Below are 25,131 nucleotides of genomic sequence, written 5' to 3'. Positions count from 1 at the left end.
TAACCCCAGCAGCTTCAGCCGGGGTGGAATGGGGAGAGCAGGATGGTAGGCAGGGGGAGAATTCAGGATGAAATTGGCAGGGGCAGCATCGGCCGGTCAGAGCTCTCTCTGCCAGGCTCCTGGCCCGGGCCCGTCTGCGCTGGGAGCGCTGGGTGCCAGGCCCGGGAAGCCCGCTGGAAACCCAGAGGAGCTGGACGCGGTCAGGGATTGTCCGCTCTGGCCTCGGGGGATAAGGGGATTAGCTTGGTCATGTGCAGGATCTCTGGGGGATTAAAAAAGCCGCGGCCCCCTCCCAGCCACCGCTAACTCCGGCCAGCCTTCTCCTGGGCCTGGAGCTGGGGTGGGGATAGAGGGGAACGGAGATGGGAGAGGTACAGGGAAGGGGAAAGACAGCAAAGAGAAACACCTCTGACGATACTCTGTAAAGTGCTCGTTATGGACTCGCAGTCCGGCTCAGCGGCAGGAGCCCGGGCTTGGGAGTCAGAGGACGTGGGTTCTAATCTAGGCTCCGCCACTTGTCCGCTGAAGCGCACTGAATTCCACCAGGATCGAAGCGATACTTACGTCATTCCCGCGCCAGTCCCAAATTGTGTTAAATTAATTTTTAAAAAATCACAAAGTAAACCAGAGTGTAATACGTTCTCCCTCCTATTAAGACCGTGAGCCCCTTGTGGGACGGGGCCGTGTCCAAGATAACTCACTTTTACCTATCCCGGCTCTTAGAATAGCGTCTGGCACATAGTGGTCCCGGAACGACTGCAGATGGAGGTGGGGCGTTGGGGAAGAGGTGTGTCTTTGGAGTTGCTATGGGTCAGAGACGACACGGCAGCGTAAGACGAGCGCTTAACAAATACCGCAAAGATTTTTAAAAAGCGTGGAGGAAACAATTATTAGCAGGATTCCTAAGATAGTCGGTCACCTTAGTCCCTTAAGTTGCCTCTGATTTATTTATTTATTTTTAATCCCGTATCGTCAATCACAACGCCGCTCAGGTAGCAGAATTCCACGTTACCATTCGGCCTCACGTCACCGACGTTAATTAGTTGTCGACGCGTAGGCTTTCCGAGGTGCAGGACTCTGGACTCCTTCGGACGGTCAGTTCGTAGTGCTCTCCCGATTCATTCATTCATTCAATAGCATTCATTGAGCGCTTACTGTGTGCAGAGCACCGTACTAATCCGTAGAAATAGTAGTAACGACATTTATTTCTTCATTTATTTAGGCATGGCCTACCTGATGCAATTCACTCTACTAAGAGTTTTGGAAGACCAACGGGAAGCCCTGCCCACATGGAGCTTAGACTCTTGGTTCATAATCACGTGAAAATCCTACCTCCCGCCCAAGACCTCCCGGGATCCAGTTCCAAATCCTCCCGAATGTGGGAGAAATTCTTCACTAGCCGGATGGTGCATAACTTGACCTCGCGAGACTGAACACAAGAGCAGCGTGCGGATAGTGCGTATCGGGTGACCGTACTCCGGTGCCGAAAGACAGAGTTTGGCTCTCCGTCGGAAAGGCCCAATCACGGTTTCGTCGAGAGGTCAAGCGGTGCTGCCAAGACGAAAGAAAAACCCGAAGTGAGTACGCTTGGCTTCCCCGACCTACGCTCGACTGCGAAGGAGATTCAGGTGGGTGCGAATCTACGGATTCACTCACCCCTTCCGGGCCTGGGCCTCTCTAATGTAGGAGCAGGAAGCCACAAATTTAGCCTGGCTGATTTTCACCAGCGCCCGCCGCAGGCAGTCTTCCTGCAGTGACATGGATCGATCGGTCGGTCGATCGGGACGTCATCAGCGTCCTCCCCGTTTCAATCAGTAAGCGTCACAGTTCAGAAAGACCGAAACCCCGATTTCCCACACCGGGTTCCAAATCGTTCTGCTGCTTCTGCTTCTCTTTCGGGCCTGCGCCCGGGGGTCGTTAGCTGGGGACGCGGAAGTGGGAAAGGAAGCAGGCCCTGATGCTGGACACTAGGAGCAGACCCGGCTCTGCCACTTGTCAGCTGGGTGACTGTGGGCGAGTCACTTCGCTTCTCTGGGCCTCAGTTCCCTCATCTGGAAAATGGGGATTAAGACCGTGAGCCCCACGTGGGACGACCTGATCCCCCCCCCCCCCGTGTCTACCCCAGGGCTTAGAACAGTGCTCTGCACATAGTGAGCGCTTAACAGATACCAACATTATTATTATCATTATTACAAGGGAATGTCCGGGTAGATCAGCGAAGAGCAAGAGGCGTTTGGGGGCGGGGGAGAAGAGAGTGGGCGTTTGTGACGGGGCCACGAAATGAATCCACTTTAAAACCGAAGCAAGCCATTTATCAGATGGCAACTCGGGGTGAATTCAAGAGAAGGAACACCCCACGGCTGGGTACGTTCGATTTACCCCCAAATCTGAAATGCGGAAAGCCCTCGCCGCTCAGGGCTCGTGATTCCCCTTCTCTCGTAATAATCGTGATGAGCCCGGCCTAGTGGATGGAGCCAGGGGCCTGGGAGTCAACATGTCACCGGTTCTAATTTCGGCTCTGCCGCTTGTCTGCTGCGTGACCCGGGGCAAGTCGCTGCACTTCTCTGGGCCTCACTTCCATCATCTGCGAAACGAGCATTGAGACCGTGAGCCCCACGCGGGCCGGGAACCGCAGCCGACCTAATATCCTTGTGCTCCCCCTCGGTCTGGCACGTAGTAAGCGCTTAACGAGTGCCATCGTCATTCTCATTATCCTTATTGTTATCTGTTTAAGGGTCGTATGCGCCGAGCGGCACTGAGCGCTGGGTCGGATACCAGATAGTCCGGTCGGACACAGTCGCCGTCCCGCACGGGGCTCACGGTCTAAGTGGAAGGGAGGTGTTGAAATCCCCATTTTACAGATGAAGAAACCAAGGCACGGAGAAGCTAAGGGACTCGCCCGGGGTCACGCAGCCGACCAACGGCGGAGCCGGGATTAGAACCCAAGTCCTCCTGACTCCCAGGCTCGGGCTCTTTCCGCGAGGCCACATTCTCGATTCTATCTATTGCCACTGTCGTCTGTCCGTCTCCCCCGACTAGACCGTGCGCCCGTCGGAGGGCAGGGACCGTCTCCGTCCGTTACCGATTTGTCCGTTCCAAGCGCTTAGTGCAGTGCTCTGCACGTAGTAAGCGCTCGATAAATACCACCGAATGAATGAACGAATGAATTCCCCCTCTGGCGGCCGGGACCCGTCCGAGAGGTCACCTGTGGTTTGGGCCAACGCCCGCGAAGGACGGAGGGAGGCGAGGCGGCGGCGCCGGATCGGGGTCGGGTTTCTTCCGAGTCCCGTGGGCGCGGGCGGCTCAGCCCTTACCTTCTCGTTGTCGTACTTCAACACGGTGTAGAAGGGGTCCGCGCCGCCGGCCGGAACGAGGATGACGATCGCGGGGACGAAGCGGTCCTGGCCCCTCGAGGTCCCGCTTCTGGCCAACACGAAGTCCCCAACCTGTTCGGGACAACCCGTTCGCGGGCGGCTCACGGTCCCCGGGCACGGCTGCCCCACGGGGTAGGGCCGGCGTCGAGGAGGCCGCCCTCTCCCCCGTCCCAAAGCCATCCCCTCCGGCGTGGCCGACCACGTTTCCCGGTCCTCGTTTTCCCAGAGCGGCAGCTGGGCAGAGGTGGGATCGTTCCGGCCCTGGGCCCCGGGCCTCCCGCCGGATCCAGAAGCGGCGTGGCCCAGTGGAAAGAGCCCGGGCTTGGGAGGCGGAGGTCATGGGCTCGACTCCCGGCTCCGCCGCATGGCAGCTGTGTGACCGGGGGCGAGTCGCTTCACTTCTCTGGGCCTCAGTTGCCTCATCTGGAAAATGGGGATGAAGACCGTGAGCCCCACGTGGGACCTGATGACCCCGTATCTACCCCAGCGCTTCGGACAGTGCTCCGCTCATAGTAAGCGCTTAACAAATACAAACACTATTATTATCCGCCCTCACGTCCACCCCAAGCTGATGGCTGATTCCAGATCTGGGTGGAGCCCCATCAGGGTCAGTTAGTTATAATAATGACGGCACTTATTAAGCGCTTACTAGGTGCCAGGCACTGTTCTGAGCCCTGGGGTGGATCCAAAATGATCAGGTTGTCCCACGTGAGGCTCCCGATCTCCATCCCTATTTTACAGACGAGGGCAGTGAGGCACAGAGAAGCAAAGTGGGTTGCCCAGGGTCACACAGCTAAACAAGTGGCGGAGCCGGGATTAGAACCCACGGCCTCTGACTTCCAAGCGCGGGCTCTTTCCCCTCAGCCACGCCGCTTCTCGTTCTGACCTCCGTCGCGGCCAGTGAGAAGCTGGATCCAGCCCCCCGCCCCCCGCCATCCCCAGGGTGACCGGAACCCCAGAGAAGACCCCCCCCCCCCCCCGGCGGACTAGAGAAGCAGCGCGGCTCCGTGGAAAGAGCACGGGCTTTGGAGTCAGAGGTCATGGGTTCGAATCCCAGCTCCGCCCCTTGTCGGCTGCGTGACTTTGGGCGAGTCGCTTCACTTCTCGGTGCCTCAGTTCCCTCATCTGGAAAATGGGGATTGGGACTGTGAGCCCCACGTGGGACGACCTGAGTCCCCTGTGTCTACCCCGGCGCTTAGAACGGTGCTCGGCACGTAGTAAGCGCTTAACAGATACCAACGTTGTTATCATTATTATTAGAGAGCCGCGGGGGGGGGGGGGGGGCGGGGTCCCAAGGCCAGGACCCCAAGAGCATGACAGTGTAGTATCACGGGAGTAGGGGAGCGTGGGCCTGGGAGTCAGAAGGTCATGGGTTCTAATCCTGACTCCGCCACTCATCTGCTGTGTGGCCTCGGGCATATCGCTTCACTTCTCTGGGCCTCAGTTACCTCATCTAATATTAACTCTGGTACTTGTCAAGTGCTTACTCTGGGCCAAGCACTGTCCTAAGCGCTGGGATAGCCAAAGACTAATCAGGTTGGACACAGTCCCGGCCCCACGTGGGGCTCCCGGTCTTAATCCCCATTTTCTAGATGAGGTGACTGAGGCCCAGAGAAGGGAAGTGACTTGTCCAAGGTCACACAGCAGATAGGGAATGGAGCTGGGATTAGAATCCAGGTCCTTCTGTAAAATGGAGATTGAGATCGTGCCCCCCCCCCGATGTGGGACAGGGACTGTGTCCACCCTGATTTACTCGTATCTCCCCCAGCGCTTAGAACGGTGCCTGGCACATAGTAAGCGCTTGACAAGTGCCAACAATATTCTTATTATTAGTAGTAATAGCTGCTAGGCTGAGTGGTGCCAGGAAGTGTAGACTGTCAGCCCGTTGTTGGGCAGGGATTGTCTCCGTTGTTGAATTGTAATAATAATGTTGGTATCTGTTAAGCGCTTACCAGGTGCCGAGCACCGTTCTAAGCGCTGGGGGAGATAGAGGGTAATCATTGTCCCACGTGAGGCTCACGGTTAATCCCCATTTTCCAGATGAGAGAACTGAGGCCCAGAGGAGTGAAGCGACTCGCCCACGGTCACACAGCCGACGAGTGGCAGAGCCGGGAGTCGAACCCGTGACCTCTGACTCCGAAGCCCGGGCTCTTTCCACGGAGCCACGCTGCTTTCCAAGCGCTCAGTACAGCGCCCCGCACATAGTAAGAGTTCAGTAAATACGACCGAACGAATAAGAGGACAGAACCCTCCCTGGCCGGGACAGAGCATCGGGACCGACCTGGAGCAGAGGACCGGGCATCGCTCCCCCGACGGGAATGAGGCCCGCAGTCGGGACCATCTCCGTCTCTCCGTGCCGGAAAGTCACCAGGGCCCGGGTGGCGCTCGGGCGGAGGATCGCAGTGCCTGCGGAGGAACGGCGCCCTGGCTTCCTCCGGGCCGGGCCACCGAGCCGGCCCCCTCCGCCTCCCCCGCTCCAGGGGGATCCTCGCCCAGCGCCCGCTTCCCCCCGCGCTTGTCGGTCGGCCCCGCCGAGCCCACCGAGGCCGCGGGCTCAGTTACCGAGCCTTCGGACGGATTGATCGGGCGCTCACTGGGTGCAGGGCGCCGCACTGAGCGCTCGGGAGAGGACCGTACGACGAGCATTCACGTTCCCCGGCCACAGCGAGCTCACAGCCCGGGAACTGGAAGCAAACGGCGGCTCTCCAAAGAGATCGGCCGGGCCCGGGAGTCGCGAGACCGGGTTTCTGATCTCGGCTCTGCTGGGTGACCTTGGGCAAATCGTGGCACTTCTCTGGGCTTCGGTTTCCTCATCCTCGTAACGGGGATTCAAAACTTGTTCACGCTTCTACTTAGATTGTGAAGGACGGGGACAGTATCCGAGTGGGAAGAGCCCTGGCCTGGGAGTCAGAGGTCACGGGTTCGACTCCCGGCTCTGCCGCTCGGCAGCCGGGTGACCGTGGGCGAGTCGCTTCACTTCTCTGGGCCTCAGTTCCCTCACCTGGAAAATGGGGATTGACCGTGAGCCTCACGTGGGACGGACCCGATGACCCCGTATCTACCCCAGCGTCTAGAACGGTGCTCTGCACGTGGTACGCGCTTAACAGATACCAACATTACTAATCATCATTATTCTTATAGTTCCTCTACCTAGTTATAGGGCCCCATTTACACCGGGCCCCCTTCCCACGGTCCAGGAGCTCTCGAGCTCTGAGGAGAGGAAGGAGAAGAGGCTCTGGGTTTGGGTAACCCCCAAGTGGACCCTGAATCCCCAGACTGCCGAGGACCATCCAAGTGTCTAAAATTCCTGGGGGTGGGAATTCCGCCCGGCTCTCACCTGGAAAATAAAAGCCGCTGGCCTCCGACCGGGCAATCACCCTCTGGCCTCTGAGGGCGTCCGCCTTCCTTGCCGGGCGCCTCTTCTCCGGGCCGGTTGGGTGTTTCTGGGATGGAATAGGGCCGGGAGGAGGTGGGTTGAAAGACGGGGAGCCCGCTCCCTCTGGCCCACGGAGCGCCAGGAACAGCCCTCCCGGGGGCGGCTGCCGGGCGGCGCAGGGGCGGAAGGAGGACAACGGTCCCGCGGCTCAGTGGCGGGAAGACGGGGAGCGCAGGAGGTGCCCGCCGTAAATGGCAGAGGTCGCCTCGACCCGAGTCCCTCTCGTCCTCGCTCCCCGGGATTGGGGGGGTAGAAGAGGCTCTGAGGGCGGAAAAGGGGGTGCAGGGCGGGGGCTCGACAGATTAAATCAGCTTACCTTTAACATTTGGAGTGGGCACGGGGATTATTGATAAAGATGATGGTGACAATAATAATAACGATCGGAATGATAGTATTTAAGTCGTATTTATTGAGCGCTTACTAAGTGCAGAGCACTGTAATAATGAAAATGTTGGTATCTGTTAAGCGCTTACTATGTGCAGAGCACTGTTCGAAGCGCTGGGGGAGATACAGGGGAATGAGGTTGTCCCACGTGAGGCTCACAGTCTTCATCCCCATTTTACAGATGAGGGAACTGAGGCCCGGAGAAGCCAAGTGACTCGTCCACAGTCACACAGCTGACGAGCGGCAGAGCCGGGATTCGAACCCATGACCTCTGACTCCCAAGCCACTTTCCACTAAGCCACGCTGCTTCTCCATCCAACAGTCCAACGGTAAACAGTGACGTTCCCTGCCCACTACGAGCTTAGGGGCTAGAGCCGGGGACATGGATGCAAATAAATAAAATTACAGATATATACATAAACGTTGAGGGTTAGCACTGGAGGAGTATGCGGGCTGCGTACTGGGAGAGAAGCGAGTGAGGTAGCAGAAGGCGAGGTGATGGAATTGTACGTTCCAAGCGCTTAGTACAGTGCTCTGCGCATAGTAAGCGTTCAATAAATACTATCGGGGAATACTATATTGGGAAAGTAGCGTGGCTCAGTGGAAAGAGCCCTGGCTTGGGAGTCAGAGGTCAGGGGTTCGTATCCCGGATCTGCCCCTTATGAGCTGTGGGACTGTGGGCGAGTCACTTCACTTCTCTGGGCCTCAGTTCCCTCATCTGTAAAATGGGGATTAAGACGGTGAGCCCCACGTGGGACGACCCGATCCCCCCGTATCTCCCCCAGCGCTTAGAACAGTGCTCTGCACGTAGTAAGCGCTTAACAGATACCAACATTATCATTATTATTATTATTCTCTGTGCCTCAGAGAAATCTGTAAAATGGGGATTTGAGCCGTGAGCCCCCCGCGGGACAAGGACCGTGCCCGAACCGATTATCTCCTATCTACCCCAGTGCTTGATACAGTGTCTGGCGCGTAGTAAGTTTTTCATAAATGCCCTAAAAAAGAGCAGAGCTATAGATACAACGGTGCTTGGGTTCTGGCTATTTCTTCTTCCCAGGGCTTAGAACGGTGCTCTGCACATAGCAAGCGCTCAACAAATACTAACGTCGTCATTATTATCATCGTCGTCGGACGGATGAGTGTTCTAAAGCCAATGGCGAGGAGTTCTTGTTCGTCACTCCCCAAGAGTCCGTCCCTGCCCGGCTCTGGCCTGGGGTCGCCCGGGAGATCGGGCCCAGGCCGGGGGACGCGGGGCCCGGAGAGGCGAGGCCTTGAGACGGCTCGCCCGCCGGGGCCCTCGGAGGCCGCCCGGTGAGGAGGAGGAGGCGGACTGAGCCGGAGCCACGCTTGGGCTCCGCTTAATTGGCTCCTCTGTGCGGGGCGTGAGGAGGGTCTGCTTCAACATGCCCGGCTGCCCGGCCGGTGGGTCTCCCCGGGGAAGGCCCCGCGTGAGGGGAGCTTAGAATTTCTGCCCGAGCAGGCCCGTCCCCTCCTGGGACCCTCGGCTACCTGCCAGATGCCGGCGGGCGTCGGGGGGGGGGGGGGGGGACGACGGCGACGACCCTCCCGGATACCAAACACCTACACGAACGCCGCAGAGCACTAATAATCATAATCGTGGCACTTGTTGAGCGCTCACTATGTGCCAGGCACCGGACTGATATTTTGTTTAACGAGAGGTACATCACCCTGATTCCATTTATCTGCCATTGTTTTTACGAGACGTTCTTCCCCTCGACTCTACTTATCGCCATCGTTCTCGTCCGTCCGTCTCCCCCGATCAGACCGGGAGCCCGTCGGAGGGCAGGGACCGTCTCCATCTGTCGCCGATCTGTCCGTTCCAAGCGCTTGGTCCAGTGCTCTGCACATAGTAAGCGCTCGATAAATACTCTCGAATGAATGAATACGAGCAAATCAGGTCGGACGCGGTGCCTGTCCCACGCCCGGTCTCGATCCCCATTTTACAGATGAGGCAGCTGAGGCCCAGGGAAGCGAAGCGACTCGCCCAGGGTGCCGCGGCGGATGAGTGGCGGAGCCGGGATTAGGACCCATGGCCTCCCGACTCCCGGGACCCCCGATCCCCAGCCTTTGCTCCAGGCCCCCTCCGGACCCGGGCGCCGCTTCCGAGCCGCAGAATTGGGCGGCCGGACCGGAGGAGCGAGGAGGACGTGCGCTTCCGAAACAGACCCCGGACGTAAAGGTGGGTGATGCCCCGCGGGAAACGATCCTGCCGGGCCCGGGAGTCAGAAGGAGTCCTGGGTTCTGATCCCGTCTCTGCCACTTGGCCGCTGGGTGACCCCGGCCAAGCCATTTCACGTCTCTGAGCCTCGGCGGCCTCTTCTGTAAAATGCGGGTTGAGACTACGAGCCCCACATGGGACGGGGACTGCGTCCAACCCAATTTGCTCGTATCCACCCCGACGCTTCGTACGGTGCCTGGCGCCCAGTCAGCGCTTAAAAAATACCGTCGTCGTTACTGTTGTTATTAATTGCCTTGCGTCCGCCTCAACGCTCAGTACAGTGCCTGGCACACTGTAAGCACTCAAATACCACGATTATCGTCGTCACCATTATTATTATCATCCACCCCGAGGCTCAGAACAGCAGGGTTAGTGGAAAGAGGACAGGCTTGGGAGTCAGAGGACGTGGGTTCTGATCCTGCTTCCGCCACCCGTCTGCTGTGTGACCTTGGGCGGGCCGCTTCACTTCTCGGAGCCTCCGTTACCTCATCTGTAAAATGGGGAGTAACGGTCTCCTATCTACCCCAGCGCTTAGAACAGTGCTTGGCACATAGTCAGCACTTCACAAATACCATTATTATTATTATGATTGTTATTAGCGGTGCCTGGTTTTGACCGTTAAAAAAAGCTGGGCTGTCCTGGTTAAAACCGGACCGATGGCCACCCTGATAATAATAACCTGCTCTACCCCGTGGAGGGGAGGGGGCAAGAGGGTCTTTCATTCAGTCACTCATTCGGTCGTATTTACTGAGCGCTTACTGTGTGCGGAGCACTGCCCTAAGCGCTTGGAAAGTACAGTCCGGCAAGAAATAGAGAGACAATCCCTGCCCACAGCGGGCTCCTAGTCCAGAGGGGGTGGCAACCGAGGAGGCAAGCAGAGAGGCTGCCGGGGCCTGGGCAGAGTTGGGGGGCGGGGGTGAGGTAGGATCCGGGGAGAGGGGAACCCCGTCACACTGAACTCTCCCAACTGCTTAGTACAGTGCTCGGCCCACGGCACGTGCCCAGTCGGTACGGCCGGTGGATCGATTTGACCGATTGAGGGGAAGCCCGGTTTTCGGGAGAAGCCCTGCGTGGGGCCCGGCGACCCGGCCGTCCCCGGATCGAGCGACGGGTCCGCGTCTCCCTGTCTTCTCCCCGCCCGTCAAGGCGGGTCTCGGGCGGTGGGCCGTCGGCTTCGAGGGGGCGGATTTAGCCCGACCCCGGGTCGGCTCTGATCACCTTCCTAAAGCGGGTTAACTCGGGACGAATGATTGCACAATGTTAATCTCGTTAATGCCCGGATTGTCCCCTCTGGGCCGGCAGAGTGACCGAGCCCGGCTGAACCAAAAACCCGCCACCGTGAACACGTTTCCCGTGGGGGCGGGAGAACCTTCCAGAACTTTTAAGGCTCTCCTCGTCTCCAAAGCCTCCCTAAACCCCCACTCCTCCGGGAGTCTCTACGTTTAATTGCTATTTAATCTCCGGGGCCGCTTTTTTTAAGCTCTCTCAGCTGAGGGGGTCTGGAGGACCTGGGTTCTAATCCCGCCCCCTGCACGTGTCTGCCGTGTGACCTCGGGCAAGTCGCTTCACTTATCTGGGCCTCATCTGTAAATCGGGGTTAAGAGCGTGAGCCCTACGTGAGACGGGGACTGTGTCCAACCGGATTTGCCCGTGCCCAGCTGCCCAGTGCTCAGCGCGGCTCCTGGCACATAGTGAGCACTGTACAAATACCACCGTTCTCATTAATTTCTTTATTTTAATATGTGTCTCCCCTCTAGACCGTAAACTGGTTGTGGGTAGGCAACGTGCCTGTTTTTTTATGATTACGCGCTGGTCAGCTGTGTGACTGTGGGCAAGTCACTTAACCTTTCCGTGCCTCAGTTCCCTCATCTGTAAAACGGGGATTAACTGCGAGCCTCCCGTGGGACAACCTCATGACCCCGTATCTACCCCGGCTTTTAGAACGGTGCTCCGCACATAGTAAGCGCATAACAGATACCAACATTATTACCGTTACTCTCGCCAGCACTCGGTGCAGTGATCTGCACGCAGTGAGCGCTCGGTAAATAGGACTGAACGAGTGAAGGACCCGGCGGGGGCGGGGGGGGGGGTCAAGGGGAGGGGCCTGGGCCCCCCTCCCCACCTCACCTGGCCCCGGTTCCGGTCTCGGAGCTGGTCCTTCCCGGCAGCTTCCTGGAGGTCCAGGGCCTGCCGAAGGTAGGCGGCCCCAGCCTCGATCTCATCCTCCAGGAGGGTCACGTCTTCCCGGGGAAGGGGCCAGTCGAGCCGCTCCAAGGCCTCCAGGAAGGCCTCCCGATTGTCCAGGTAGGTGACCGTTCCCTCGCCGTCAAACCTGGGCAGGACGAAAAGCCCCCGTGATCGGCGGACGGGCTCCGAGAGGATTCCCCGGGGGAACCTCGGTACCGGTTCTTCCTGGGCTCCCCCCAACCTCGCCGTCTAAACCCCCCTTTTCCTCCCCTCCCCATCGCCCCGACTCCTTCCCTCTGCTCTATCCCCCTCCCCGCAGCACTTGTGTGTATCTGCCCATATTTATTATGATTTATTTATTCTATAATTCTATTTCTATCGATGCTATCGAAGCCCGTTTACTTGTCTAGATGTCTGTCTCCCTCCCATCTAGACCGTGAGCCCGTTGTCGGTTAGGGATTGTCTCTATTTGTCGCTGAATCGCACTTTCCAAGAGCTTAGTACAGTGTTCTGCCCACAGTAAGCGCTCAGTAAATAGGAGTGAAGGGATGAACTGTCCCACAGCGCTGAATCACAGCGGCCTTGCCTCGTGGACAGAGCCCTGGTAGTGGCGGGTTCTAGTCCCGACTCCACGACCTATCCGCCGGGTGACCTCGGATAGGTCGCTGAACCTCTCTGGGCCTCAGTTTCCTCACCTGAGAAATGGGGATGAAGTACCCGGGCTCCTTCCCTCTTAATAATAATAATAATACCAATGGTATCTGTTAAGCACGTGGGGGCTCACAGTCTTAATCGTGGCTTAGCGGAAAGAGCCCGGGCTTGAGAGTCAGAGGTCGTGGGTTCTGATCCCGGCTCCACCACTTGTCAGCTGCGTGACCTTGGGCGGGTCACTTCACTGCTCTGTGCCCTCAGTTACCTCATCTGTAAAATGGGGATTAAGACCGTGAGCCCCACGTGGGGCAACCTGCTGACCTTGTATCTACCCCAGCGCTTAGAACGGCGCTTGCCACGTAGTAAGAGTTTAACAAATACCGTAATTACGATTTTTGCTAATCCCCATTTTACAGATGAGGTAACTAAGGCACAGAGAAGTGAAGTGACCCGCCCAGAGTCACACAGCTGACGGGTGGCGGAGCCGGGATTAGAACCCATGACCTCTGACTCCCAAGCCCGGGCTCTTTCCGCTAAGCCTCGCCGCTTCTCCCTTAGACCACATGAGACAGGGACTCTTTCCGGTCGGACTGTATCGTAGCAACCCCAGTACTCAGCATATAGTAAGCACTTAATAAATATTATTACTGCTAATTATAATAGTAACAAGGGTCAAACCTAACGGCCCGTCTTGTCGGAGCCGGGATTAGAACCCAGGTCCTGTAGCTCCGGGGCCTGTGTTCTATCCCCTAGGTCTCTGAGCCCGCAGGGGAACCATCTCTGCAGAAGGTAAAGCCGACGTCGGCCGGTCCTAGGCCCGGGTCCTTGACCCTCCCGGCTTGTCCGAGCGTCGCAGCCCTCCCTTCCCACGTTCACGTCGGCGCCGAGACCACGACGGAGCCGTGGAGCCGGCGTGGGGGAAACAGAAGAAATGGACGTAAAAGCTTCCGATCTCTAGCGGCGTCGGTCCGGGACAGGGTAGCTGAAAGCCGGGCCGCCCGGTACCCGGCTGGACAAATGACCACATCCAACCGGTGGAAGAGCAGCAGGGCGTAGTGGAAAGAGCCCGGGCCTGGGAGCCAGACCACCTGGGTTCTAATCCCAGCTCCACCGCCTGTCTGCTGGGTGACCTTGGCCAAGTCACTTCACTTCTCTGGGCCTCAGTTCCCTCATCTGTAAAATGGGGATGAAGACCGGGAGCCTCACGTGGGACAACCTCATTCCCCTGTGTCTACCCCAGCGCTTAGAACAGTGCTCTGCACGTAGCATGCGCTTAACAGATACCAACATCATTACTTTTATTATTCTCTGTGCCTCAGAGAAATCTGTAAAATGGGGATTTGCGCCGTGAGCCCCCCGCGGGACAAGGACCGTGCCCGAACCGATTATCTCCTATCTACCCCAGTGCTTGATACAGTGTCTGGCGCGTAGTAAGTTATTCATAAATGCCCTAAAAAAGAGCAGAGACATAGATAGAAGGGTGCTTGGGTTCTGGCTATTTTCTCTTTGGGTGGAGGGGGATGGATCCAAGGCAGAACCATCCTGACAGGGGCAAGACGGCCAATTAGTTGTTCAAGCTTTCCCTTACAGTCCAGAACAGCGGGGTGGTCAGGGAGGTCGTACCGGGGAAGTCCGAAGGGCCGAGAGGACTAGGGCCGGGCAGGTCAGCCAGGCAGACCCATCCTGTGGCCCCGGTGTGGTCAGTTAACTGCCCAAACTTTCTGTCCGTTCGTTCATTCGATCGTATTTATAATAATTATAATAATTGTGACGTCGGCTGAGCGCTTACTTTGTGCCAGGCACTGTATTAAGCGCTGGGGTGGATACCAGCAAATGGGGATGGACACGGTCCCTATCCCCCAAGGGGCTCGAAGCCTCCACCCCCATTTTATAGATGAGGTAACTGAGGCACAGAGAAGTGAAATCGTTTGCCCCGAGGTCACCCAGCGGAGAGGTGGCGGAGCGAGATTAGAACCCATGACCTCCCCGCTCCCAGACCCGCGTTCCGTCCGCTACCCCGAGCCGCTTCTGATATTTATGGTATTTAAGCGCTTACTGTGTGCCTCGCTCTGTTGAGCTTTTGACTCACATTAGAGACCCCCTTAAACCCCACTGGGGAAACATCGCCACGGATAGAGAAACAAATCAAATCAATTAATCGATTGTAATCCCTGCCCACCGGGAACTTACAGTCTATAGGGGGAGATAGACATTAAAATAAATTTCAGATGGAGGAAATAGAAGAATATAGGGACGCAAGTGCTGAGGGGTTGGGCGAGCATCAGAGTGCGGTAGCCAGTCAGTCCGTCGTATCTATTGAGCGTTTTCTGGGTGCAGAACACTGAACTAAAGGTTGGGGAGAGTACGATACAACAACAAAGAGATACGTAAGCGCTTCGTACCGTGCTCTGCACGCAGTAAGCGCTCAATAAATACTACTGAATGAATTCCCTCCTCGCCACGAGCTTACAGTCTAGAAGGGACAGACATTAAAATAACACAGCCAAGTGCACAGGCGACACAGAGTTGGGCTGATAAGAGAAATGAGAGCTTAGTCAGGCGAGGCCTCGTTGAGAAGAGGTGAATTTAGGTGAATTTAGGTGGGGAAAGCCCAGGATGGAGGAAAAAGAAGCCAGGACAACTCACCTGTCCCTCTCCTCTTGAGACAGCGCCTTCCAGACGATCAGATTGAGGCGCCTATTAGAAATAAATACCAAATGAATCCCAATCCAGCTCCCGCTCCCGGGCACGGCGCATTGGATAGAGCACTGGCCTGGGAGTCAGAAGGTTACGGCTTTCCATCCCGGCTCCGCCGCTTGTCCGCTGCGTGACCTTGGGCAAATCACTTCACTTCTCTGTGCCTCAGTTACCTGAACTGGAAAACGGGGATTGAGACTGTGAGCCCCATATGGGACAGGGACCGTGTCCAACCCGATTTGCCTGTATCCACGGCGGGGCTTAGTACAGTGCCTGCCATATAGTAAGGGCTTAACAAAGACCACAGTAATAATCATTATTTTGATTATATTTAATTGGACACGTATTCCACTGTTCAGGAAGCCAGCGGGACGCAGCTGGATCCTCCGCACTTGCCTGGGAAATTATCCCGGCTCCTCCACGGTCCAGAGATTTGTTCCCAGTCTCTGGGGAGGTCCGGGGTTTCTCACGCTGCACCGGGATCCGGAACCTCCAGCCTCTCGGGGGGGGGGGGCTGTGTCTTTCCCTTTCCTCATCTGTACGGGGAGAGTAAATATTCATTCTCCCACTTGATAATAATAATAATGATGTTGGTATTTGTTAAGCGCTTACTATGTGCAGAGCACCGTTCTAAGCGCTGGGGGAGATACAGGGTCATCAGGTTGTCCCACGGGAGGCTCACGGTTAATCCCCATTTTACAGTTGAGGTAACGACTTACCTAGACCGTGGGCCCGACGAGGGTCGGGGATCGTATCGACCCCAACTCTTAGCACAGTGCTCGGCACCTAGTAAGCCCTTTACGCATACCGCGATTATATCATTAGGGCCCAGACCCGGGAAAACGAGGGACGGGACAACCGGCCGCCGGCCCCCGTGAACGCCAGACATCACGCCGACGGGGAGGGTTCCACGCGTGACTAGCCGAGACTGGATTTGGGCAGATTTTTTTTTAAGTGGTGTCTGTTAAGCGCTAACTATGCGCCAGGCACTGTACTAAGCGCTGGGGTAGATATAAGGTAATCAGGTTGGACACAGTCCATTAACTATGTGGCGCTCACAGTCTTCATCCCTACTGTACAGACGAGGGAACTGAGGCCCAGAGGAGCGAAGCGACTTGGCCAAGGTCACACGGCAGACAAGTGGAGGAGCCGGGATTAGAATCCCGGTCCTCTGACCCTCGGGCCCGGGCTCCGTCCGCTTGGCCACACCGCTTCGGGTCCTGCAGAAGTGCAGTAACTGGAACGGCCGTCACCCCTCAATCATTCAAGCCCATTTATTGAGCGCTTACTGTGTGCAGAGCACCGTACTAAGCGCTTACCTCCCCAGCCCAGCACCTGGACGTCGTGGTCTCCTCGACGGCCAGAGTCCGAGGGGGCTGACCGGAGGAGGGGGATTGAGGGGGAAGGACCCCCCCCCCCCGAATACGACTGATTCACATAATAATAACTGTAATATTTGTTAAGCACTTACTACGTGCCGGGCACCGTGCTAAGAACCGGGATGGATTCGAGCGAATCAGGTTGGACACGGTCCCCGTCCCACGTGGGGCTTCACAGTCTCAACCCCCACCTTACAGATGAGGTGAGCGAGAAGCGAAACGTCTCGCCGAAGGGCACGGGCGGCAGGCAGGGGGAGGAGGCGGGATCAGAACCCGTGACCTCCCGACGCCCGGGCCCGTGTCTTATCCACTGTGCCATGCTGCCTCTCTAATTGACCTGGACAAGGAGGGGCTTCTCTGCCGGCCCGGACGGTCTCACCTCTGACAGGATCGGACGACCCGCAGGACCTCCCGCCGGTATCCCCTGAGATCCACCGCCTGAGGGTTCACCAACGTCACCTGCTTGGTGTCGCCGCTCACGTGGGCCACGGGGAACAGCTTTGACAGAGAGGAGGAGCGTGAGGTTCGGCTGGAGAAGGCGGGCTTTGCACTCCTTCCTCCCTTCTACTTCCCCATTAATAATAATAATAGTGATACTTCTTAAGCTCTTAAGCACCGTTCTAAGCGCCGAGGTAGATTCAAGTCAGTCAGATCAGACACCGTCCCACCTTGGGCTCCCAGTCTCAATCCCCGTTTTACAGATGAGGTAACTGAGGCACAGAGAAGTTAGGTGACTGGCCCGAGGTCACACAGTTGACAAGGGCTGGAGTCGGAATTAGAACCCACGACCTCTGACCCTCAAGCCTGGGCCCTTTCCACTAAGCAACACAGCTTCCGCACTAAGCCACGCTAGGCAGAGTGGCCTAGTGGGAAGAGCCCAGGATCGGGAGTCAGAAGACCTGAGTTCTAACCCCGCCTCGGCCACCGGCCTGCCTGGTGGTCGGAAGGTCGTGGGTTCTAATCCTGCCTCCTCCACTTGCCTGCCGTGTGACGTTGGGCAAGTCGCTTCACTTCGCGTGGCCTCAGTTTCCTCAGCTGCATAATGGGGATGAAATACCTAGTCTCCCTCTTAGACTCTTTTATCTTTATATCGTTCTCTCCCGAGTGCTCTACGCACAGTAAGCGCTCAGTAAATACGACTGACAGATTGATGGACCCCTGGACGGGCAGGGACCGCGCCTGACTTGATGAACCCGTATCTACTCCAGCACTTAGTACGGTGCCTGGAACGTAGAAAGCGCTTAACAAATATCGCGATTATTAATATCGTCATTGTCATCGTCATGAGTATCAGCGGCAATGATAACGCCTACGGGCCTGTTCGTGGCTTGTAGTGTCAAGAAAAGAGCTCTGCCCACAGTAAGCGCTCAATAGATGCGATTGAATGAAAGAATGTCCAGAATTCTACGTCCGGCCTGAATCTATTCTACGAGAAACATTTTCCTGACCCAAGGGATGACTATAATTTGTACCATCTCCACGACCTTCCAGGCTGGATGAAAATGATAACAATAATAATAATTATTATTTTATTTGTTAAGCACTTACTGAGTGCAAAGCACTGTTCTGAGAGCTGGGGTCGATATAAGGTATCATGGCAAACGACTTTAGCTGGCTGATGGATTCGGCCCCTCCTGACCCACGCAAATTCGCTCTTGAGGATTCACAAAACCCACCCACCGAGGGAAGCATTCAGAGACAGAGTCCCCCCGCCCCGCCCCCAAGGTAGACGCACCCAGAGGATCAGAGACGTAAAAGCCTCTCTTAGGGACCCAGAGAAAAACAGTCACGGAAACAGGAACAAAGAGGAGTCTCCGAAGCACGAGACCCAGTGGATCGGCAGACACATCATCAACCCATAAAAGAGACGCTTTCCTTGAAGCATTTAAAATCTTCTTTCTTTCCCTTCTTTCCCCACCCGGCCTTCTTCCTGACCGAAAGAGATCTCCTGAGACGTCCAGGGTCTATTCCCAATTTTGCTTCTAGGCTGCGGTTTAATCTCTGTGCTGGCTTCCCAAGCTATAAAATGGGGGGGAAATGACCCGCTCCTCCAACTTAGAACGTGAGGCCCACATGGGACAGTGATTGGATCTGATCCGATTTTCTTGTCTCCGCCTCCACTCTACGTTTGAAAGCCTGTTAGTCTGTGGTGGAGTCTAACTTTCTACACGGTTCTGAGAAGAACCCAGCTTTCTCGAGCGGTTCCGTTAACGTCACCTATGCGCTACATTCGACATCAAACAACAGGGCGAGAGAAATCTTCCAATGCGGTCGGCTCGCCGGCGTCGAGGCGACGCTCAAAAGGAACGCAGCATCCCCGGACAGGACCCGTGGGGAGAATGGATGAAGGTAAGGACTCCCAAACGGTGGCGCGGGGTGAACTGAATGGGGTAGGGGGAAGGAAGGAGAACGGACCCATTGTTTTCATTACGCTAAAAAACGGAGTCTCAAATCGGTCAGGAGTGAACTGCCTACTCTGGTGGTTAACCATCAGGAGAGGGATTGTACTCCCCGAAGCAAAGGTTTCGGGGAGAACGGGACCCCAAAAGGCAAATCAGACAACAGCGACAGGTCACGAGCCTGGTAAAGTTCGGTGTTTCCAAGCATAGACGGAATGGGGGGCTTATAGTAATTTTCCACCAAATCCGTGTGGCTGGAAGCCCGTCGATTTGGGTTTCTCCAAGAGACGCGCTTGCGTTTTACCTCATCGAATACTTTGGAAACGACGTGCTTATCCAGAACCGGGACGTACTTGGCCCGGTGGGGGATTGCCGTAGGAGCCAAGGCGGCCGTTAGCGTGAGTCTCCTGGCCTCCAGGCCGTGGATCCGAAGCCAACGGGCTGACGAGGAGTCCAGAGGCCTAAGGGCACAAGAGTGGGAGGCCAAACGGAGGGAAAGGAGAAAGTGAAACGACTCTAGGGCAATTATACGACAAGGATCGCTTTAGTGAATCCAGACTACTTACTCCTCGGGGGTCCCTGCGACCTCTTTTCCTGCCAGCCCATCAGCTGCCGTGTTGGTTTCTGTGGAAAGATATACTTCTCTGTGGGAGAGAACATCCTGCCGGCTCAAAACCATAGCGCTCAGGAACTACGGGGCCTACACCTGCGGGGTTGGCCCGGAACCTGGCTCTTCATCGGTGAATCTTGTCTTATGCCGTCGAGTCGTTTCCGACCCATACCCGTAGCGACCCCACGGACGTATCTCTCCCAGAACGTCCCCGCTCTCCATCTTCAATCGTTCCGGGAGTGGATCCGGAGAGTTTTCTTGGTCAAAATCCGGAAGTGGTTTACCATTGCCGTCTTCCGCGCAGTAAACTCGAGCATCCGCCCTCGACTCTCTCCCTAGCCGCTGCTGCCCAGCACGGGTGAGTCTTGACCTGTAGCCGACGGCTCTCCACTCGCTAGCCACTGGCCAAGCTAGGAATCGAGTGGACAGGCCTCTGCCTGACTCTCCCTCCCGTAGCCGAGACTGGTAGAGGACCGGAAACTCTCCAGGTGCGACCCTGAGAGGTGTTCGTCGGTAAATACAGACCTTATTTTCTCCAGGTCCTACTTCAGGCTCCCGAAATTAAATCATCTTCCCACCTTTCCCCAGACATTCATTCAGTCGTATTTATTGCGCGCTTACTGTGTGCAGAGCACTGTACCAAGCTCTTGGGAGAGGTCAGGCAGCGTGGCATAGCGCATAGGGCACGGACCTGGGAAGGTCGTAAATACTAATCCCGGTGATTGACAGCTCAAATCCTAGTATTCGATATTTTTTCACGTTGACGTGATCATAAGTGACTGGTTTGAGTGGCCCAGTGGAAAGAGCACAGGCTGGGCGTCAGGAGACCTGGGTTTCTCTTCCCCGCTCCACCACTTACCTGCCGTGGGACCTTGGGCAGGTCTCTGGGCTTCTGTTTCCTCATCTATAAAATGTAGAAAATGCAGGTATTGACCTGCCCTCCCTCCTATTTGGACCGCGAGCCCGATGAGAGACAAGGACTGTGTCCAACCTGATTATCCGCATCTACCTCAGTGCTCAGTAAAGTGCCGGACCACAGGAAGTCCTTATCCGATACCAGCAGCGCCCGCTCGTCCCGGCTGCGTTTGTTTTCATCGCTGACAGCAAGCATCCACGCCCATGGAAACGGTGCTCGATGGGCTGTTCCTTACCATGAGATGCTGGATTTCTTCCACCTGAAGATGCCTTCACGGTTGGGCAGTCTCCTCGCCCCTTTGTGCCTCTGAACTGGGCTCTGAGCAGGCTGGTCTTGGTCTCTTCTGGTGGATGAAGAAGAAGGATCAAAAGTCATTCTCCCATCCAGAGAAGCAGCTTGGCCCAGTATCCACCCCAGCACTTAGTAAAGTGTCTGGCACATAGTAAGCGCTTAAAAAACAACCCAGTTATTATTAGCGGAAAAAGCAAGGACCCGGGAGTCAGAGGTTCAAATACCGGCCCGCCACCTACCCGCCACGTGACCTTGGGCAAGTCACCCAACTCCTCCACGCCTCAGTTCCTTCATCTGCAAAATGGGGATTCGATACCTGTTGTCCCTCCTACTTAGACTGTGAGCCCCATGTGGGACCTGATTATCTTGTATAATAATAATAATGGTATTTGTTAAGCGCTTACTATGTGCAGAGCACTGTTCTAAGCGCTGGGATAGATACAGGGTAATCAGGTTGTCCCCCGTGAGGCTCACAGTCTTAATCCCCATTTTCCAGATGAGGTAACTGAGGCACAGAGAAGTTAAGCGACGTGCCCACAGTCCCACAGCTGACAAGCGGCAGAGCTGTATCTACCCCAGTGCGGAGAACGGTACTTGGCGCATCGCTTGGCGACGCTTGGCAATGGTCAGTGAATTATCATCTAGGGGGACCGAATCCTGAAACCAGGCAGCTGCTTGTACGTCTCCCCTTAACTGCTCTAAAACAACTGCCCAGGGCGGAGGGGGCCGGGGAGTCGCTCGGGATGGCAGTTGAGCTGCTCTGCAGCTCTGCCCCTCACTCATCGGCCACTCGCACACCCCACGTTTCAATTCAGCCAGCAACTCCGAATGCCAAATAGAAATGCTTGCCCGTCAAGGATTTACGTGCCCCCTCTGCCTAGGTCTTACTGTCTCTGCCTCTCTGGGGCTTTCAATTTCCCCCTCTAGTTCTTTCTGTGTCTGTCTCTCTTTCATTATTATGAATAATGATAATATTTGTTAAGTACTTACTGAGCGCCGAACAATATATTCAGCGCTGGAGTAGATAGAAGTAAACCTGGTTGGATACAGTCCCTGTTCCATAGAGAACTCCCAGCCTAAGGGAACGGATATTAATCCCCATTTTAAAGACGAGGCCCAGAGGAGTTGTGACGTGCCCAGGGTCATGCAGCAGGCAGATGGCACAGCCAGGAATAGAAGCCAGGTCCTCTGACTTGCAGGCCTGTGTTCTTTCCACTATACTAATGATAACAATAATAATAATTGCGGTACTTGTAAAACACGATGTGTCAAGCACTGCCCTGAGCACTGGGGGAGATGGAAGATAATCAGGTCCAGGAAGACGGGCAAATCTGTGAAGCGTTCCATTTTCTTAAATCATTTCTCTACAGAAACGTTCGGGCCATGTTGCCCCACTCCTTAAAATATTCCCGTGACTGCCCACCCAACTCTGCGTCAAACAGAAACTCCTCATCATTGGCTTTTAAAGCAGACGATCACCTCGTCCCCTCCTATCTCACTTGGCTCCTCTCCCGCTACAACGCAACCCGCACACTTGGCTCCTCTAATGCCGACCTTGTCGCCCTAGCTCGATCTCATAACGACGTTGCTCTTTGTTAAGCGTTTACTACGTGCAGAGCGCTGTTCTAAGCGCTGGGGGAGATACAGGGTGATGAGGTTGTCCCACGTGAGGCTCACGGTCGATCCCCATTTTACAGATGAGGTAACAGAGGCACGGAGAAGGTAAGCGACTCGCCCACAGTCACACAGCTGACAAGTGGCAGGGTCGGGAGTCGAACCCGTGACCTCCGACTCCGAAGCCCAGGCTCTTTCCCCTGAGCCACGCCGCTTCCTCATCTCTCTCTGTCGACCTTTTGCCCACATCCCGCCTCTGGCCTGGAACGCCCTCCCTCCTCATATCAGACAGGGACTCTTCGACCTCTTCACGGCCTTCCCGAAGGCTCATCTCCTCCAAGAGACCTTCCCCGACTTAGCCCTCCTTTCCTCTTTTCCCACTCCCTTCTGCGGCAACTTGACTTTCTTCCTCCCCCTCCCGGCCCGCCGGCACTCAGGTACGTATCTGTGACTTATTTATTTATGTGAACATCCGTCTCCCCCTCTAGACTGTGAGCTCGCTGCGGGCAGCGAATGTGTCTGTTTATTGTTATAATGTACTCTCCTAAGTGCTTAGTACAGAGCTCCGCACACAGTAAGCGCTCAGTAAATACGACGGAGTGAAGACACAGGAAGAGGTGTCCTGGTACGGTGGGAGGGGGGCACAGCTCGATGCTGTGATTGGACCGTCCCACCCCCAACCCCTCCGAAGCAGGAGGAAGGAGGGAAATGCTGGAAGGGCACCGTTACCCGCATGGAGCGCCTTCTTCTTCCGCCCCCCTGGGTTGGGACCAACTGGGAGCGCTCTTCCGGCCCCTCCGGGATTCTGGGGTGACGCCTCTCTTGGTTCCGCTGCAGCAGACGCCCAGGGGTGGGGGCTGCCTGGGGCCGAAGGCACCGCCAAGTCCCGCTTATGATGCCTGTTTCGGGGGTAAGGAAAGGTTAGAAGGAGCGTGGCCAAGCAGAAATAGCCCGGGCCTGGGAATTACAGGACCTGGGCTTCCTCTAGACGGTAAACTCGTTTTAGACGGGGAATGTGTCTGTTTAGTGTTATGCTGTACTCTCCCAAACGCTTAGTACAGTCCTCTGCACACAGTAAGTGCTCAATAAGTACAACCGACTGACTGACTAATCCCGGCTCTGCCACATGTCTGCTGTGTGACCTTGGGCAAGTCACTTCACTTCGCTGGGCCTCAGTTAACGCCTCTGTAAAATGGGGATCGAGACAGCGAGCCCCTTACGGGGCAGGGAATGTGATGATGATGATGATGATGACGATGTTGGTATTTGTTAAGCGCTTACTCTGCGCCGAGCACCCTTCTAAGCGCCGGGGTAGACACAGGGGAATCAGGTCGTCTCACGTGGGGCTCACAGTCTTAATCCCCATTTTCCAGATGAGGTAACCGAGGCACCGAGAGGTTAAGCGACTCGCCCAAAGTCACACAGCTGACAAGTGGCCGGGCCGGGATTCGAACCCATGACCTCTGACTCCAAAGCCCGTGCTCCTTCCACTGAGCCACGCTGCTTCTCGATTGTGTTCAACCGGATTGGCTTCTATCCATGCAGTCGCTTAATACGGTGCCTGGCGCGTGGTAAGTGCTTAACAAATGTCATGATTATCATTATTATTATTAATAAACACCATTCATTGATTTCTCTGCACAAAGTAAGCGTTCAAAAAATAGCCCTGATTGATTGTTAGGGTGGATGGATCAATCAGTGCAGAGCAGTGTACTGAACGGTCGGGAGAGTATAATACAACAAAGTTGTTGGATGTGTCTTCTGCCCACAGCAAGTTTATAATCTAGAGGGAAAGGAGGGAATTCTGCCCAGCGTCGTCTCGATCCTCACAGGGGTCCAATCCTGGAAATGCAAAGTCAAGCAGAGACTGACTTTTGGGGCCAGTAAGGGTTTCTACATCACCTGTCTTCACCGTCTTTTTCCCCGTTAAACCACCCGTCCAACATCAGTCCTTCAGCATAGAGGTCCTGCACTTTCTGGAGGTCTCTTCTTCCCTGTTCCATTTCTCTCTGTAAAAGGTCTAAATCTTCACTCTGCAAAACAAGGTCCGAACCCCCACTTTCAGGTTCCTGACTGGACGTGGTGGACACGAGGAACGGCGCGTCTCAGTGGATAGAGCACGGGCCTGGGGGGGGTCAGAAGGACCTGGGTTCTAATCCTGCCTCTGCTGTTTGTCTACTGTGTGACCTTGGGCAAGTCATTAAACTTCTTTGTGCCTCATATACCTCGTCTGTAAAAAGGGGATTAAGTCTGTGAGCGCCTCGTGGGACAACCTGATTACCTTGTATCTACCCCAGCGCGTAGAAGAGGGCTTGGCCCATAGTAAGCGCTTAACAGATACTGCTATTATTCTCTGGTCCTCACTTACCTCATCTGGAAAATGGGGATTAAGAGGGTGAGCCCTATATGGAACAGGGACTGTGTCCAACCTCATTACCTTGTATCTATCCCAGTGCTAAGAATAGTGTCTGGCGCGTAGTAAGTGCTTAACAAGTACCATAGTTATTATTATTATTATTATTATTATTATGTTTTAGCCGGTGGAGAACAAGCTGTTATTATTCTCCACTGGGAGGCAAAGTGCTGGGGCAGAGATTGAAGCAGCTTTTTCCTTTCGATGTTACTATTATTAATTCGTTAAACCCTTGCTATGAGCCAGGCACTGTCCTAAGCACCGGTTAGATCCAAAATAATCAGGTTGGACACAGTCCCTGTCCCACATGGGACTCTCGCTCTTATTCCCATTTTACAGTTGAGGTAACTGAAGCCAGAGAAATAAAGTAACTTGTCCAAGGTCCCACGGCGGGAGAATCCAGGTCTTTCTGACTCCCGGAAGAACCGGAGGCCGGCACGGTCTGATGGGAATGAACGGTCACCTTATCATCACAGTGATCCTTCACGGGGTTAGGCGGCTTCAAGTTGTCTTGGAAGTATAACAAATGATAATAATC

General features: G+C 55.5%; 1 protein-coding gene across 5 annotated transcripts in view; it reads right to left on the bottom strand.

Annotated features, from left to right (window-relative positions):
- Window positions 1-936: 936 nt before the first annotated feature.
- Window positions 937-25,131, bottom strand: part of VWA3B (von Willebrand factor A domain containing 3B) — a 53,433-nt gene continuing 29,238 nt past the window's right edge. For 2 of the 5 annotated variants that reach the window (XM_029082984.2, XM_029082985.2), the window contains exons 15-26: window positions 24,083-24,213; window positions 22,910-23,079; window positions 20,511-20,618; window positions 19,316-19,373; window positions 19,054-19,210; window positions 16,730-16,848; window positions 14,921-14,971; window positions 11,564-11,768; window positions 6,712-6,817; window positions 5,656-5,780; window positions 3,315-3,446; window positions 937-1,551 (exon numbers count right to left, since the gene is read on the bottom strand). In XM_029082984.2, the coding sequence (XP_028938817.2) occupies window positions 1,396-1,551; window positions 3,315-3,446; window positions 5,656-5,780; window positions 6,712-6,817; window positions 11,564-11,768; window positions 14,921-14,971; window positions 16,730-16,848; window positions 19,054-19,210; window positions 19,316-19,373; window positions 20,511-20,618; window positions 22,910-23,079; window positions 24,083-24,213 (1,518 nt within the window). In that variant the 3' untranslated portion in view covers window positions 937-1,395. Of the gene's footprint in view, window positions 1,552-1,656; window positions 1,749-3,314; window positions 3,447-5,655; window positions 5,781-6,711; window positions 6,818-11,563; window positions 11,769-14,920; window positions 14,972-16,729; window positions 16,849-19,053; window positions 19,211-19,315; window positions 19,374-20,510; window positions 20,619-22,909; window positions 23,080-24,082; window positions 24,214-25,131 lie in introns of all 5 variants that reach the window. The other 3 variants (XM_029082986.2, XM_029082987.2, XM_029082988.2) reach the window with 3 other exon arrangements.

This window comes from Ornithorhynchus anatinus, chromosome 18 (genome assembly GCF_004115215.2).
Source record: "Ornithorhynchus anatinus isolate Pmale09 chromosome 18, mOrnAna1.pri.v4, whole genome shotgun sequence".
Taxonomy (NCBI): Eukaryota; Metazoa; Chordata; class Mammalia; order Monotremata; family Ornithorhynchidae; genus Ornithorhynchus; species Ornithorhynchus anatinus.
This window is presented reverse-complemented; position numbering and strand designations above follow the sequence as displayed.